At 41.8% G+C, this 18,281-nt stretch overlaps 1 protein-coding gene across 1 annotated transcript in view; it reads right to left on the reverse strand.

Annotated features, from left to right (window-relative positions):
* The window catches only part of HGFAC (HGF activator), a 68,010-nt gene that overhangs the window by 38,824 nt on the left and 10,905 nt on the right, over positions 1-18,281 (reverse strand). The window contains exons 4-5 of the mRNA XM_066574800.1: positions 15,652-15,751; positions 10,880-10,953 (exon numbers count right to left, since the gene is read on the reverse strand). Coding sequence (XP_066430897.1) covers positions 10,880-10,953; positions 15,652-15,751 — 174 coding nt within the window. The remainder of the gene's footprint in view (positions 1-10,879; positions 10,954-15,651; positions 15,752-18,281) is intronic.

Consider the following 18,281-nt stretch of genomic DNA (forward strand, 5'->3'; position numbering starts at 1 on the left):
GAAACTATCCACCTCCTAAGGTCCATAGAGTACAAGTGGTGATCAGGCCAGCAGTTAGGAATTGTTCTATCCTCTTAATAAAGTTGAGGCAATCCACAAACAACCCTATTATAGAGAATTATCCAATCAGTATAAGACTTAACCACTCTTTGAACAAAGGAATGTGTGTCAGATTAAGGCTGATGAATCCCACCGGGTAATATTTTGCAGGCAGATCTATTACACCCCATATAGGACAGGTGGTCTCACATGCTCACGACCCCCTCCGCGGAGGTCTTTGCCAAACCAACAACTGACTTAGACTTCAAGAAAAGGGAGGTACAAAGATGAGTGTTCATCTTTCCACCTCTCATCGACCAGACAGGATTACCAGCCAGTCACCAGGGTGCCACCATTTTCCTGAATGCTGGGGGTCTAATAAAAAATTCTAAAGGTGTAACTAGAATTGGTGGGTGGTGGAAGCTACCTAGATCCTTAAAGTGGCCCTCCACTCCTGGGCAAACAAAGATGGTTGGACCCTGTGCATTAGTATGCATCCTGCCAACCTACCCTTTTGCAGTGGCCGGCGCTTGTAGCTGCAGGCATAGCTCTCATTGATTTCAGTGAGAGCCGTGCCTGCAGTTACAAGGGCTGGCCACTACGCAGAGGTCGACGCAGAGCTTTCCACTCTGACCTCTGTATAATTGCAGCGCTGACAGCATGTGCCTGTACAGCTGATTGGTCGGGGTACTGAGCGACGGAAAGGTGATTAATAGTATTTCCCTGGAAAACCTCTCTAGTTGTTTGTTCTTCATGCATATTTTGTACCCTATTAGCTAGTTAGGCAACAGGGAAATAGTTGTTCTGTGATTGGAGGATGACCCCTCCTCACGGATTGGTTGAGAGACTTTGGTGAGAACAGAGAAAGTGGAAGTTGAGAAGGAGTGAGAAAAAAAACAAGTGAAGAGAGCAGAAGCAAAGACCAGAGCTAAAGAGTGATACAGTGTGTTGAGTACAAAAGAAAGTTTGCATTGAAATGACAGAGAGAAAACAGGATAGATAGTATATATAGATAAGAAAGAAAGTTTATATAGAAAGAAAAGGAGAGGAGAACCAGTTTATTCATTGATCCAGGAGGAAAGAAACAGTTTGTGTAACAGTAGCAAGAGAAGAAAGAGAGTTTGTATGCATAAAGAAATATAGTGAAGAGAGGAAATAATAGCCAGGAGATGAAATATATAGAAGAAGTATAGAGCAAAGAAAGAGAGAAACAGGAGTAACAGCCTAGGGTACAAAAGAGTTTCCTGTACTTGAACTTGTGAAAAAGACCAAGTGTACAGATGTGGCTTCTGGACTTATTTGTCTGAGCATGCAGAAGTGATTACTATGCTTGTATGAATTTGTCCTTCTCAGGAAATAGAGCGATGCCCATTGTATAACGTGTTTGCTATTGAAGATTCACCTCCGTAAATAAAGCAGTTATTGTTTTATGGGGTACTAGTGCAGTATGTCTGCACCGGAAGTATGGGTGGAGACATGGGTTGGCCAGGCTGAGTTACAGGGAATGCCTATGTCATGCCCACAGCTGCCGATTGGCTTCTGCACATCCCTCTCAAACACACATGTATCGGCCATCCCTCTGACTGCTCACACATCTCCCCGGCGACCTCCCATCTTTGTTTCCATCCCTCACCAGCCCTGCTGTTACCATCCATGCCGCCCCTCCGAGCCATGCTCGCATTTCCACTCCAGTCCCATCCCCCGCCGGGTCACAGACAGCTGGGGCCGCTGCCTTCAAATTTGGCTGTTCAAGGAGGAGGATGATGCATAGATGGATGCTGTTCACCCCTGTGTCAGCACCACCACTATTCAGATTTGGCCGCTCAACCAGGAAGGAGGAGGATGAAGGCTGTACACCGCCGGGAAGGTAGCCAATCACCAGCTGTGGGCGTGACCTGGACATTCACTGTAACTCAGCCTGGCCAGCCCATGTTTCCACCCATACTTCCATTGGAGACATACTGCACTAGTACTGTTTTATGGTTCATCCTGACTCCTGGAGTCCATTCTCACTACATCACCATCTGCACTCAGGTGCCACAATAAAGCAGAATCAAACAGGTGGGAACTTGAAGTGCCGTGAATAAAAAGGTGCCACAATACTCTCCAGGCAGAAGGACTACCACCCCCTTTTTATTTTAATTTAACCATTCTTGCTTATCATTTAACCAGGAGCAGGTTTCGACCTGTATGTAGGCTGGCATCATGAATTGGACATTGACTCCATTTTAACTACTTCGTCAGTTACCACTGTGGACAGGAGGAGAGAAGTGGAACCACCACTACTGCCATTACAGGTACCAACTCCTCCACAGTTGGGCACCACAGTTCTCAGTAACAGAAACCAAGTAATCTTGTATATATGATGCCTTTTAATGCCTAACAAAAATACATGATGTTATATTAAGGCCAGGGACGTAACTCTAGGGGATGCAATGGATGCAGTTGATCAGGAGCCTTGGGGGGCCCATAAGGCTTCTGTTTTCCATATAGGGAGCCCAGTACTATGGATAAAGCATTGTTACTGGGGGCCCTGTTACAGGTTTTGCATTGGGGCCCAGAAGCTTCAGGTTACGCCTCTGATAAGACACTACACGTTGCTCTGATTCGCAAGTGCTGCTCACATCGGCAGTACTAACCAATCAAAGTGTGCATCAGGTAGTCAGAGAAGTGGTGTGGCCATGTTTGTTTAGCCAGGACCAGAGGGACACTTTAAATTAGAAGAGGCTCTTCTCTCTTATGCCCTCCCTTTAATTCAGCCCTGGCCCACACAGCAGCTTCTGTAATATGCCAGCTAATACACTACAAATTCCATCAGGACACATTTGTTAAATTGTTTAATGTCATGATGATCAATAAATGTTTATCAATATATTCAGTTTCAGGAAGAAGTATTATTACACTTTGATGTTGGACAGTAGTGAAAAACCACTTATGGCCAAAAATGTTTGAGGGCGAGTTCTGAGTCTTTCCTTGGAAGTCCAGAATAGTTGGCAGCTACGGGTCTGTGTGTCTACACAGTGATGCATGGACATATAAAAATAAAACCCTAGTGACACAGTAAATGTTTTAGCAAGCTGATGAAACTCTGTGAAATGAATCACAGGCCGATTCCCATGGACCATATGTCCAAACTGCAGGCGGTCATTATTAATGGCCCCCAATATAGACAAGGAGAAAATCCTGTGGAAAGTAACACTGTAATATCAAATGCAGTTGAATCATTTGGCTGAGCTGGCAGTTTGGTCAATGCTTTTACAGTTATTGTATTTGACAGTGGTGTATGAGAAAAAGTAAAACAGGAATCTTCTACCACTAAAGAAATCTCCTACTAGTCAGCAGTACATACCGGTAGTTATATTTACAGTGGCTATATAAGACTAGAAAGACATGGCTGCTTTCTTCAAGAAATGGCACCATTCTGGTCCATAGGTTGTGTTTTGTTTTGCATTTCGGCCTCATTTAAGTGAATGTAATACCAGACACAGCCTATAAACAGGAGTGGCGCTATTTCTGGAACAAAGCAGTCATGCTTTTATGATTTTATGAAATCACTTTAATTTAGTCTATTCTTTGTAGGCAATATAACTTTACACATATACACTTTTATTGTTTAACCCCTTAAGGAGCAGGCTGTTTTGATCCAAAAAGGATCAAACACTTTTTAGGGATTTTACCCATGTGGTGGTTTTACTGCCCTATTTTTTTTTCTTCAGCTACCAAAATTATTTTTGTTGTGTTTTTTTCTGTGACATATAGGGCTATTTTTATATCTTATTTCAGTCACTTTTTTTCCATTTTTTAGTTTTATTAGGGGTAAAATATAGTTTAATTTATAGTTTATTTTTAAAATTAGTATATTTATGCTAAAGTAAAGTACAGGGATGGGTTCCTCATTTTAATCTGGTGTTTTGATATATAATTTGTATAGTCTAGGATTACAGGGCACATTTTGGTTGGCGTTGGGTCACTTTTTTTATGCATATATTTTTATTTAATTCGGTAATTTTTTAAAACTGATTTTTGTACCTATTTTTTTTACCATCTATGTTCACCATGATGTCATATAAGACCTCTGGGGGTCATTCACATTGTCTTTTTTTTTCATACTTTTTCACTGTAGCTGGGGCATTCATAGGAGCCCAAGTTACAGGGAAAAACATCGCCCTGTAGTGACAACAGCCACTAACAGAGCTGATCAGAGTCTACTACAACCCTGCAGCTCTGCTGTAGCAAGGGCACCTGGTGGTCACATGATTGACGGGTCGCATAGCAGACCAAACACTTCCGCATTCACTTTTTAGTACATAACACTCATTGAGTGCTATGTAGCCTGATAAGGAGAAGGTAAAAGTAAGTGGTTAAAAACTGCTTCTGTCTTCTCCTCTGCGTCCTCCGCTGAGTCTAACAGCCAAGAACCCCACTTGTTCCTGCTTGATTGCAGTAGAGGTTTTAATCCTGCACTGTGCTTCTACTATCGGCTGGGATTAAAGTCCAGGACCAAGCGCTGTATATTTACCGCGCTTGGTCCTTAAGCGGATACCATACTGTGTTACAGCAATGTAGACTCACAATTGGTGCTGTTGCAGAGGTATTGTTCTATCTCCCTTATTTGCATATATTTTGCAGAGGAGCATGGATGGCCTTATAAGTCTCCTCACTCACCTATTTGGTGCTCTCCTTAAGGAGTGATGTTACCCCTCCCGACTCACATCATAGGCCTCTCACTAGCCAAGCCAGGATCCTACTGCACACTGATGAGGGGCAAACACCCCGAAATAGCTGTCTGTGTATGGATTCCGGCTTGGTTTTTAATTCCCAATCATTTGCTCTAAAAGACTTGTCTAAAGGGTCAGGCATTGACTTGAAGGAATGCTGCCATCCAATAGGTGGCGCTGCAGAGGTATTGTTCCATCTCCCTTATTTTGCATCACTGGCACAATCTATATAGTGTGACTATGCCAAAAATGATGGGACTATTCCTTTGAAGCACATGTCCACCTTTTATATTCTACATTATAACCCGAGTATCTGCATAAAATTCATGACGCTACTCATCTTACTAGTCCTAAGTTACAGACTATATTAGACCTCAGGGCTGGATTCAAGTGGTTGTCAAGCTCCCATTGAGTCCGCAGAGAATGCTGAAGAATTTCAGTTCTGAAGTCTGCATAATTATGAATGCAGGTCTGAAACGCAATACAATCTGTAACTTAGGATCAGCACAAGAAATCAATGGACCATTATGTAATGCATAGTAAAGCCAGGTCCAGAGAGCTGCTCTTTGTTGGCTAGTGGAGGTGGTGTGTGATAAACTATGATAGTCCAAGATACAAATACCACTTTAATAATATTATCTGTTATGCTTCAGGGTGGTTGCAATCTAATTTTTACATATAATTTAATTTTATTTGATCTAAATAGTTCTAGGATTCTGAGTAAGATAATCAGGCTCTTATGCTAATTTACAACGTCAGCCTCGGGAATTGTAAGTAGTCTATTTTAGTACAGTCAATAGGAGAAGAATTAATAAGTATCACAAAGTTCTTCAACAAAGTGTCACAGTAAAAAATATGTGGGTGATTAATCAGTGAACGTAAAGCAGAGTATTATGTGGGTTTTTATGGTGGTTTATGACACATAGAGGGAAAGGTATTACTCATCTGGCGCAGAATACCACATCCTATACTCAGGAAAGCCCCACATCATACACTGTATTTACAGATCATTTTAGCCACTTTCTATAGTAGCACTTGTTAGCCAACCAGGAAATTCCAGTCTGAGCTTCATCCCTGCTAGCAATGGACAAGCTCCAAAATAAACTGATAGCCAAAAATGCCAGCACATTCCCTGTATAGAGAAGTCCCAGTTTATAGAAATCACACCAGAGGTGTATAGGCGACACCAAAAGTAGAAAAATAACTAGTAACGAAATAGAATTAAAACTATTAACTGAAGTGAACTGAGCCCATATAGAATTTTTACTTCTAAGAAAATATTTGATCATGAGATACATTAATTTTGCTGATTAGCCGAAAATCTACAGATTTGGGAGACATTGATTCTCAATTAAAAAAATCCCTACAAGTGGTATGGAGGCATATTTTTTAGGCAATACTGCATAGCAAAAAGGTATACAAATTAGCCTTCCCCCAAATGGAAGAAAACTTTCTCATGCCTGCAAACCAGGGACTTCTCTAAAAGGACGAGACACCCATCTGTAGACAGTACTATTTCAGATTTGTGCAGCATATCAGCGCAGAGCAGGGTGTTGGATGTAATAGATGCAGCTTTGGGGGAATACTAGTTGTTATTGGGGAGATCTAGGTGGTATGGAAACTTATTTTTCAGTCAATGGTCCATGGGAAAATATATGCAAATTAGCCTTTCTCCATACTAGAATCCAATAGTGTCAGGTAGACCTGATCCTCTGTAAATTCAGGTACTCACTTACATTGGTGTCAGCTCTACATCACATGAGCCTGCAAACAATCTTGGCTGCGGTTGTGTTCATAGAATGGTAGAGTTGGAAGGGACCTCCAGGGTCATTGGGTCCAACCCCCTGCTCAATGCAAGATTCACTAAATCATCCCAGACAGATATTTGTCCAGCCTTTGTTTGAACACTTCCATTGAAGGAGAACTCACCACCTCCTGTGGTAACCTGTTCCACTCATTGATCACCCTCACTGTCTAATATCTAATCTGTGTCTCCTCCCTTTCAGTTTCATCCCATTGCTTCTAGTCTTTCCTTGTGCAGATGAGAATAGGGCTGTTCCCTCTGCACTGTGACAGCCCTTCAGATATTTGTAGACCGCTATTAAGTCACCTCTCAGCTTTCTTTTTGTAAGTTAAACATTCTCAGATCCTTTAACTATTATTCATAGGACAGGATTGTGGGACATACCAGCATCACATACCATCACCAATGTGGCCAGGGATTTGCTCTGGTGAATGATTGGCACTATGTGAGCACAGAATGGCACATTTAATGCAGCAGTAATGTAAGGTGCTGTGCATACTGTATATAACATATGTGAAAAACAGATGGTGGTTGGTGATGCAGTTCGTATTTGTTAGTGGTAACATGGTGGAGGGGAAGAAACTGTCTGTGTGCCATGCTAGAGTAGGTAGATAGAGAAGTGTAATAATTAAGCTGGAATAATGCAATGGCTCTCTGGACAAAGTATTATATATCTAGGCAGTAATAATAAATACTGACTAAATGTATGCAGTAAATAAGTGCGGCTTGGCAGGGACTCTGGAAGCTGTGTGTTGTGCACTATTTAAAGAGGGGCTGTATAGCATCATGGCAATATATTCATATATAAATATGGACACTAATATGGCAAAGCGAAATTAAGGTAAATAAAAAGGGTTTACTCCTTTGAGATTAATTGGAACTCCTACAAATCTAGTCTGGTCACCCAACATCAATGTCTTACCTCATTAGAACTCCCATTCTGATTAGACATGAATCCTAATAGCTGTGCTCCAAAATCTAGTGGAAAAATTACTTGATTCACCTTCCCAAAAGAATAAAAGTATCTCTGGCACCAAAGGGGGTCCTAGTGTTATATTATAGTCTTGTGTCGCACTGTGCATGCGCTGTGATTCTTACCCAGTTGGACTGGCATCACCAATATACGGCGAATCGTGCAGAGCTGGAGACATCATGAAGCTTGAAATGGGCACTGTTTGTAAACTCTGGGCAGTGAAAGAGCCAGACCGCAAGAACAGTCCAGCGCTCATTTGTATACAAAAGCTTTGCACTTCACCAACCATACCTGAACAGTGGAGACGCAGAAACCAATATGTTCCTCATATCGTCTGACATCTGCCAGTATATTCATTGTGAGCCCAAAAAGTAGTGACAGACTTCCTTTAATACCTAATGAGAAGCTCAGCGAGCAGATGTGATCAATATGTTAAATGTATATTAACTGCAGAATTATATCAGTTATATGTGGAAAGCTATAACCTTCACAATAATTTCAGTGTTGCTTAATTCAAAGGAAGCATAAAGTTGAAGTATTTTCTCAGCATATGACCTGCAAGACACGCCTCATACCTCACAAGTATCAGGAATGATATAGGGAGTCATGATAACTAGGAGGAAAGATTTGGCTTTCTAGACCATGGAGTGAATTACCTATATGATGGACTGCTTACTAGAGATAGGTTGCACCTTACAAAGACAAGAAAGCATATATTTGGTGGGCGCCTTGCTTCACTCATTAGCAAAGCTTTTAACTGGAACAATATGGGAAGGGAAGTGAAAGACCAGGTCAAAATATACAGCTAATTAATACATTTGAGAACCTTGCAATTAGAAGTAGAAAGAAAGAAAGAACGAAGACAAAAAATTCTGAAAGAAAGTAGAGGAGCAAGAGACACTGATCACAAACTAAAATGTTTTTACACAAATGCACAGAGTATGGGAAACAAGGAGAATTGGAGCTCCTGACACAGGAAGAGAAATGTAATGTCAAAGGCATCATGGAAACTTGGTGGGATGATACACATGATTGGAATACAAGGCTTGAAGGATACAACTTATTTATAAGAAACAGACCAAAAAAAGGGAGGAGTCATTGCATTGTATATTAGGAAAACATTAATCTCCACCGAGATTCAAGATTCAGAGCATGGGAGTTCTGTAGAAACTGTTTGGGTAAGAATACAAGGAGAGAACAGCAGAAAGGGCACCATTGTAGGCATTTACTGTGGAAGGAAGAATGGGAAGCATTTAAAGAGACCAGGATGGATGAACACAGAACTTGCGCACATGTTAAAAATGAACAAAAATATGCTCATCACATGGAAAGAGGGGGAAGATCTAAAGAAGAATATAATGCAGTCTGCAGAAACTGTAGGGCAAGTGTCAGAAAAGCTAAAGCTAATCATGAATTGAGGCTTGCAACAGAGACCAAAAGCAATAAAAAAGGATTTTGGGGGTATGTAAAAAGGAAACGAAAAGTCAAAGTTGCTATTGGATGCTTACAAGATGAAAATTGTGAATTGGTTAAGAATGATGTTAAGAAGGCCGAACTTTTAAATTCCTATTTTGTATATGTTTCCTCTCAGAAAGTAGATTGAACATCAACTAATCTTTCTTGTGCTATTGGGGGAATAAAATAATGCAGGCTATCTGAAAGCAGAGAAATGGTGAGGGAACACTTAGCTAACTTAAATGAATTCAAGTCTCAAGGTCCAGATGAATTACATCTTAGGATACTAAAGGAAGCAGCGAAGGTAATTGCTGAACCACTCGCCATAATCTTTGGAAATTCCTGGAGAACAGGAGATGTCCCAGAAGATTGGAAAAGGGCAAATGTTGTCCCCATCTTCAAAAAAAGGGAAGAAGGTGGATCCAGGAAACTACAGACCTGTGAGCCTGACTTCTATACCAGGAAAGATCTTTGAACAAATTATTAAACAGCATGTATACAAGTACTTGGATAAACATGTAGTAATTAACCAGAGCCAGCATGGGTTTGTAATAAACAAGTCATGCCAGACTAATCTAATTTCCTTCCATGACAGAATCACAGACTGGGCTGACCAGGACAATGCGGTGAATATAGTATATCTTGACTTTAGTAAATCATTTGACAACTATCTCATACCATACCTATTGAAAAAATGACCAAATATGGGATTGACAAGGCAACTGTTAGGTGGATTCACAACTGGTTTAGTGATCGTACTCAAAGACTGGTCATAAATGGCTGCATATCCAAGTGGAAGAATGTACCAAGTGGGGTACCACAAGGCTCTGTCCTAGGCCCAGTGCTGTTCAACATTTTTATAAATGATCTGGAGGAGGGAATTGAGGGGAAACCGATCAAATTTGCAGACAACACAAAGCTAGGAGGGATAGCTAACACTAGGAAAGAGAGAGTATTCGAAAAGATCTAGAAAAGCTTGAACAGTGGGTGGCGACTAACAGAATAGTATTTAACAAGGAGAAATGCAAAGTCCTACATCTGGGCAAAAAATAAATGAAAAAAGCACATACAGAATGAGAGGAATTGAGATAAGCAGCAGCACATGTGAAAAAGACTTGAGTATACTAATAAATCATAGACTGAACATGAGTCAGCAATGTGTTGCAGCAGCCAAAAAGGCAAACACAATTCTGGAATATATTAAGAGAAGCATAGAGTCTAAATCACGTGATGTAATTATCCCCCTCTGTGTCCAGTTCTGGGCACCCCGCTTTAAAAAAGACATAAACAAACTGGAGTATGTTACGAGAAGAGTTACCAAGATGGTGAGCGGTGTGCAAATCATGTCCTATGAGGAATGGTTTAAAGATCTGGGAATGTTTAGCTTGCAAAACAGAAGGCTGAGAGGAGACTTAATAGCCCTTCAGATATTTGTAGACAGCTATCACAGAGGGATCAGCCCTATTCTCATTTGCACAAGGAAAGACTAGAAACAATGGGATGAAACTGAAAGAGAGCAGACACAGATTAGATATTAGAAAAAAACTTTCTGACAGTGAGGGTGATCAATGAGTGGAACAGGTTACCATGGGAGGTGGTGAGTTCTCAGTCAATGGAAGTGTTCAAACAAAGGCTGGACAAATATCTATCTGGGATGATTTAGTGATCCTGCATTGAGCAGGGGGTTGGACCCGATGACCCTGGAGGTCCCTTCCAACTCTATGATTCTATGATTCTATGACATTCAGCCTCAGCAAACTTATTCAGTGCATTTGCCCCAGAAAATTATGGCAATTGCATAGATAAGTATGCTCTATTGTTTCGTGCTGTGGAATCTGTGAACAGTTTTTAAATAGCAGGAGGTTAGAATTGTAAAATATATAGCCTTACCAATTTCTCTGATTGCATCTATGACACAGCTTCCCCTCTCTGCATCTCTGTCATAGTTAAGCGTTGTCGCACACCTGATACAATTACAGAGAGCATACAATGTCAAATGCTTCCTAATTAAATACAATACAATGCATACATACACCCCATCATACAATGTTATTTGAGTATGGTCAAGGTCATTGAATAATAAGTCTCCAGCAAGCACTCTGCTAAAGCTATGGTGCCCTTGTTCAAAGTAGTAACACCAAGACAAACCAAAAGAAAGGACCGAACTGATTCAACCTAATTTTCAGCTCCAATAGAAGGAGGATAAGATTCAGTGTCTTGGAATTAATCTTATCCCCTCTGTCTCCACACTTTTTAGAGCTAACCTTATTGTTTTGAAGTACAAATTGGAAGAGGACTAAAGCCCCATTTACATGCAATGATTATCGCTCAAAATTCTCTAAAACGATGTATTTTGAGCAATAATCGTTGTGTGTAAATGCTATCATTGTTTGCTTTTTGTCCAAACGATGATTTTTAGTTGAGTTTAAAATCCATCAGTCAGAGGGAAAGCTGATAGCAGGGACCACACGATGTGATTCTCCATGGGAGCGCTGATAACAGTGTATTCAGCTGCAGTCCCATGGCAGAACAAAGGGGCTGTATGCAGATAACAGACCACCTGCTGTCCTCTGCATACAGCTCAGGGAGGCTCATTTAAATGCAAATAAAGGTAATAAGCTGCTAATGGGCATTAGTGCCCATTAGCAGCTTATGCAAAATAATCACTCAAACTGTCATTTTCCCTATCTTTTGAATGAATTTTGAGCGATCATCTTTGCGTGTAAATGGGGATTTAGCTTATTGTGCTACCTTGGGTTTGTCATGGTTGGGCTGTATTGCAGCTGTCTAGATGACCGTGCTTACTAAGAATTTCCAGACAATTCCAAGTGATGTCCGTCTTATTTATCTAAAACAGTTACAGTTAAAGGGGTTGTCCCGCGCCGAAACGGGTTTTTTTTTTCTCAACAGCCCCCCCGTTCGGCGCGAGACAAACCCGATGCAGGGACTTAAAAAAAAAAACGCACAGCGCTTACCTGAATCCCAGCGCTCCGGTGACTTCTTACTTACCGGTTGAAGATGGCCGCCGGGATCTTCTCCCTCGGTGGACCGCAGGGCTTCTGTGCGGTCCATTGCCGATTCCAGCCTCCTGATTGGCTGGAATCGGCACGTGACGGGGCGGAGCTACAAGGAGCCGCTCTCCGGCACGAGCGGCCCCATTCAGAAAAGAAGAAGACCCGGACTGCGCAAGCGCGTCTAATCTGGCGATTAGACGCTGAAAATTAGACGGCTCCATGGAGACGAGGACGCCAGCAACGGAACAGGTAAGTGAATAACTTTTGATAACTTCTGTATGGCTCATAATTAATGCACAATGTACATTACAAAGTGCATTAATATGGCCATACAGAAGTGTATAGACCCACTTGCTTTCGCGGGACAACCCCTTTAAGCCCCATTTACATGGGACGAATGTCGGGCAAATGATTCCCGACACTCGTCCTTTGTGTGTGCTCGCTTTTGTGCTATTACACAGGAGCTAGTATTGCAGAGCAGTCAGCAGGGGGGCAGCTGGAGGAGATTTCTCTCCTCGCTGCCCCCCCCCCCCCTCTCCATTTACTTTACACAGCAGCCATTCAGTACTGAACGGCCACCGTGTTAAGTGAATGGAGAGGAGCAGGGGAGACCAAGGAGTGAAACTACTCCTGCCGCCCTAGCCCCCTGCTGGCTGCTCTGTCAGAGAGCCAGCGATACTCGCTACTGCGTGACAGCAAGGGAGCAAGTACATGTGGGGATGAGTATCGAGCATTCGTCCCGTGTAGACGGGGCTTTAGTTGTTAATGTCTGTTCCTTTATGGGTGAATATTGAACAAGCAGCCACACCTTTTCTCAATTAATCTACTGCCTTGGTTGAAATCTAGAGCATGTCCAGCAATCATGTGCCCACTCTTTTCTTCTTTATTAGGTCTTTAGGATAAATTTAAAGGGGTCTGTAAACTTATTTTGCCTTATACTCCTTGTATGCAGCTTGTTTGTTTCAGAACCCTGGATTAGCAGGCCTTCAATTGGTGGTTAGATGAAAACCTATATCATAAGGGTGAAGTCACACGAACGTATATCGGCTCGGTTTTTACGCCAATCCGATATACGTTGTCCTCGTGTGCAGGGGGGGGAGGATGGAAGAGCCAGGAGCAGGAACTGAGCTCCCGGCCCCCTCTCCGCCTCCTCTCCGCCCCTCTGCACTATTTGTAATGGGAAGAGGTGGGGCAGGGGCGGGGCTAAGTTCCTCGAATTAGCCCCGCCCCGTTCCACCTCTCCCCATTGCAAATAGTGCAGAGGGGCGGAGAGGAGGCGGAGAGGGGGGCGGGAGCTCAGTTCCTGCTCCTGGCTCTTTCATCCTCCCCCCCTGCACACGAGGACAACGTATATCGGCTCGGCGTAAAAACCGAGCCGATATACGTTCGTGTGACTTCACCCTAATGGTGATTTTATAGATAGACTTCTTTCACTCAAGTTTGGTGAGTTTTATGAAATGCCTGAAAGTGAAAGATTTAGATTTCAACAAATTAACAATCTCTTGTGGCTTTTAACAGTTGATCTTCGCTGACTTTAATTTGCACACATCTTCTGAGGGCCTGAGTTCACATTCCTCTAGAGGCCATCATTTTCTTCTAAGTATGCGCTACATTACTTACATCGGTGCATGAGAGAGGGATATCTTTAAATTCTTTTCTTCATATGAATGGCAAGGTATGGCTATTAGAACCTCCTAAGAATTCTATTAATGTTTAGTGGTTGAGGCCAACTACAGTATAAGGTCTTCCTTCGATGATGGTACTTGATCCCAACCAGATGATCTAAAACATTCTCTTTCGACGGTTTCACACCTGCTTTCTTGCCCTGTTCGGGAAGCAGAAAAGGGGAATCCCCATGACTGAACGGTTCCATCTCTTGACGGAACCGAACAGCACCAAGCAGACCCGTTGACTATAATGGGGTCCGCCTGTTTTCTGCTCAGCTACCCGGCTTTTGGATGGAAGAAAAAGCACTTTTTCTTGTGGTATTCGTAGCTGGATCTGTGACTGAACCACCGGCCAGAGGTTACAATGCAGATGTGAAACTAGCCTTTCTCTTAAGCTACATGCTTTAGAAATTGATAATCCAATTGTTTTCCTATCCACATCAAGTGGGAATGTCCTAAGGGTATACAGTATGTTTTACACCATTACTCTGGTTAATATTAGATTATTCCCCGTCTCAAGCTTTATTGAATGAAAAAATACCATGTACAGTGATCCCTCGCTACATCTCGGTTCAATGATTGCGGCTTCAGTGCATTGCAGATTTTAGATTTAGACTATATATAATTCGGTTTTTGCTGAGTTTTTCACTATATCGCAGAATTTTGTGGTACATACAGGAAATACAGTAGGCCACTAGTGCTTGCAAATGCGAGATTGTACACGGCACACAATTGGCTGATGGAATGTGTTCTGTATCCTGGGCACTGATTGGCTCACTAATTGTAGCAGCAGTCTGTTTGTTCACTTTTGCGATTGTTTGGCAGTTCACCTGACAGATTCATTTGTGCAAATATAACGCCACTACGGATTTGTACGTATCGCGGGGCTCTCTAGAGCGTAAACCCCCACGATAGACGAGGGAGCACTGTACATAGATTTATTTCCGGTTTTTAGTGGCATAATTCCAAATGCTATTTTATGGGAAAAAAAGCAACTATTCTGATAAAATTTGTGAAATCTGAATAAAATTGGAAAATAGGTAATGAACAATGACAAGGGTGAGCTTTTTTGCAATGTATGGTAGCCTTGGTTAGATTGTTGTATGAAAATATCATGATTTCTTCTGTTTGCTGTACTGATTTATATTGTATCCCTTTACCTCCCTTCCCTTTTTTTATTTTCTTTTTTGCTCTCCTCTTTCTCTTTCCTTTCTCTTCCCTTTGTTCTATTATCTCCCTTATTGGGACTTTTCCTGTTTTTGTTGTTGATAAATAACTTGCAGCCCTTTTAAATGCAAAGATAATCTTTCAAAGGACTGAAAGATTAAAAGATTTAGCAATCTATTTGCCTAAAGTGTTAATGGCCATTAACATTTTATCATCTTCATTTGCATGTAAAAGGACCTCTAGGACTTGTTTGCAGAGCCCAGCCTGTGTTTAAACACATACCTAGCTGTGCATAAAAGCTGCCACACATTGCCTTTTTTTCTCCCTGCTCGTGTAAACATGCCGTGGAGAGAACAGTGTGTGGTTAATTGAAGGATAAATGTGTTTGCTTTATCTTCCAGTGGCTGAACGACGGATTTTAAGTTAACCTTAAAATCATCGTTCAAACGAAAAGTGCGCGATGTCTGTGTTTACACGTAACAATTATCGCTTATTTTTGCCTGTTTGGATAAATTTCGAGCAATAATCATTGTGTGTAAAAGGGCCTTAATACAATAATTTGACAGATTACTGAAACATATGTAGCGCTGATTCCTTTGTGTTTGTCCTTCATGTCAGCTAGATTAGTAGAGCTTTTTTGGAATTACAAAATTGTCATGAATGCAATACCGGTGACTAGAAAAGTAGGACATGGGTCCCCCATACTAGCATTTGGTTGAGGTCCTAGTTGTGGGGTCCGGCAATCTGACACTAGGCGGTAAATGTTAGTGGGAGAACCCTTTTAAAAGATGTTGTATTGATGTGATTTACATACCACTTTTTGCTTTTACTGTTCTGCCAAGGTAAGCAGGAGAATCGCAAATGTCCACCGCGCAGAAATGGAATCTGGCACTGTTTACCATCTTCAGTGACAGCTGGAAAAAAAAGTGGAAACAGCCCTGTGAACACTACAGTAAAACAGTTACTGATGTACAGAAGGAGCACAGGATGGTTATACACAACCAGATACAGTATGTGCAGTAGTATAGTAACAGGGAAAACCGAGTCTGCAGTCAACAGAGGCCAAATATCGCTCTACTAATGCTTTATTGTAAAACGCTCCGGATTTCACCACAGATTTCACCCCTCTACATTAAAAGGGGTGAGATCCATGGTGAAAACTGACATGCTAAAACTTGAAATATCTGCATCGGGCCACAGGTCACTGTCCAAGCAGAGAAAAATTCACAGCATTGGGATGAGATTTAATAAGGACATGTTAAATCTTCTGCCATGTTAGTTTTAGCAAATCAGCCATGAAATATCCCCCTTAAAGGGGTTGTCCCGCGAAAGCAAGTGGGGGTATACACTTCTGTATGGCCATATTAATGCACATTGTGCATTAAATATGAGCCAAACAGAAGTTATTCACTTACCTGTTCCGTTGCTAGCGTCCTCGTCTCCATGGTGCCGTCTAATTTTAGCGTCTAATCTCCCGATTAGACGCGCTTGCGCAGTCCGGTCTTCTCCCTTCTGAATGGGGCCGCTCGTGCTGGAGAGCTGCTCCTCGTAGCTCCGCCCCGTCACGTGTGCCGATTCCAGCCAATCAGGAGGCTGGAATCGGCAATGGAACGCACAGAGCCCACGGTGCACCATGGGAGAAGACCTGCGGTCCACCGTGGGTGAAGATCCCGGCGGCCATCTTCGCAAGGTAAGTAAGAAGTCACCGGAGCGCGGGGATTCGGGTAAGTACTATCCGTTGTTTTTTTTTAAACCCCTGCATCGGGTTTGTCTCGCGCCGAACAGGGGGGCTATTGAAAAAAAAAAAACCCGTTTCGGCGCGGGACAACCCCTTTAAATAACAATTTTGGAGTATCTTTTCGAAGAACTCAACTTTTTTTGTTGTTCTTTTATTCCTTCCGGAAGATGTCAATTGGGTATGTTCCTACAGACTCTTTAATTCTTCCTTTAGGCAAGCTTCATACGAGCAAGTGCAATATCAAGCTGTGAGTTACAGGCTGATATCGCCAACATGTGAATTCCCTGTGTATGCGAGGCATTTTTATGTCAAAACTGCTTTGCATTACTCCAGGGAAGAAGTGATTCTCTGCTGTGGCTGACAGCTGTGGCGAAGGATTGCAGCGTTTCACCCATTGTTTTCAATGGGAAACCTTGCATCGCATGCACCAAGCTCATGGTGCGATGCTAACGCCGGCCCCATTGAAAACAATGGAAGATGTGAAGCGAGAGCACGCATAAACATAGAACATGCCGCGATTTGTTGAAACATCGCTCATGTGTACAACCCCATTCAAAAGAATAGGATTCATATTTGTGCAAAATTTGCGAGTCCCGCAATGCACAAAACATGCGCGATTTTCTCACCCGTGTGAAGCCAACCTTAGAGAAAATTTTTTGCTTTATTTTAGTTTTTAAAAAAGGTGTAAAAGTCAAATATTTTTTTTGTGATGCCTGCATTTTTTAAAGACGTCATTCATTTTTTTTCCTATAGAGAAAAAAAGCCACTACAAAAACAGTGTTTGTAGGGAATTTCAAACTTTGCTATTGACTAAAACCATTTAGACATGGTGGGTTTTTGTTTGAATAAACATGCAGAAAAAAGTCCATTTGGAAAACACAAAAAAGTCATTAAAAAAGACTGTGTGACATCAGCCTAAGGCCAACCATATGGCATTGACTGTATTTTTGGGCCATGCGCTGTCAATGTATTTCATGGATAACAAACAGTCCCATTATAGCCTATGAGGTTATTCACATGCATAATTCTTCATGAGGACCGATAGTCTGTATGAGAAAAATCATGTCATGTCTTATTCCTGCCCTTTTTCATAGTTTAGAACAGGTCCGTGTCAAGCGGACAGCCCATGGACTCACGCCTGTGGCCTAACTCAGCACAATTTAGACCAAAGTGATGGTTGAACACTCTTTTTACACACTCTGATACTGTCTAATCAGTTCTAACAAAGCAGCGATACATCCGATTCACTTCGGTCAACATGTGCACAGATGTGGCGATCTTTGCGAAAGAAAGAGGCCATGTTTTTGCAATCCTGTAAACCCCCTTTACGGGGTTAAAATAAACCAATATAAGCTTTGCGCACTTGAAATTTTGCATTTCGTCCTGGATTGCTAAGCTTTTATATAAAGTCATGTAAAAATAGGCTTACTCGGTCTATAAATAATAATCCGTGCTGCTGTAAATACAATGGAAAAGATCATCATGCACTCACATACCATTGTAATAACCATAGAAACACTATATTACACAACGCACAAGGACATTTAATTATAGAAGTTCACCATAAAACATCTGAATGTTTACTGAATGTACAGGCTCACCTTCCATTAACCTACACTTATAAGTAGCACATGAACACCATTTCACTAATACATATCTATTATGGGAATTGCTTCATTTATAAGCAGGAACAATCCGATAAGTGA

The sequence above is a fragment of the Eleutherodactylus coqui genome, chromosome 7 (assembly GCF_035609145.1).
Source record: "Eleutherodactylus coqui strain aEleCoq1 chromosome 7, aEleCoq1.hap1, whole genome shotgun sequence".
NCBI lineage: Eukaryota > Metazoa > Chordata > Amphibia > Anura > Eleutherodactylidae > Eleutherodactylus > Eleutherodactylus coqui.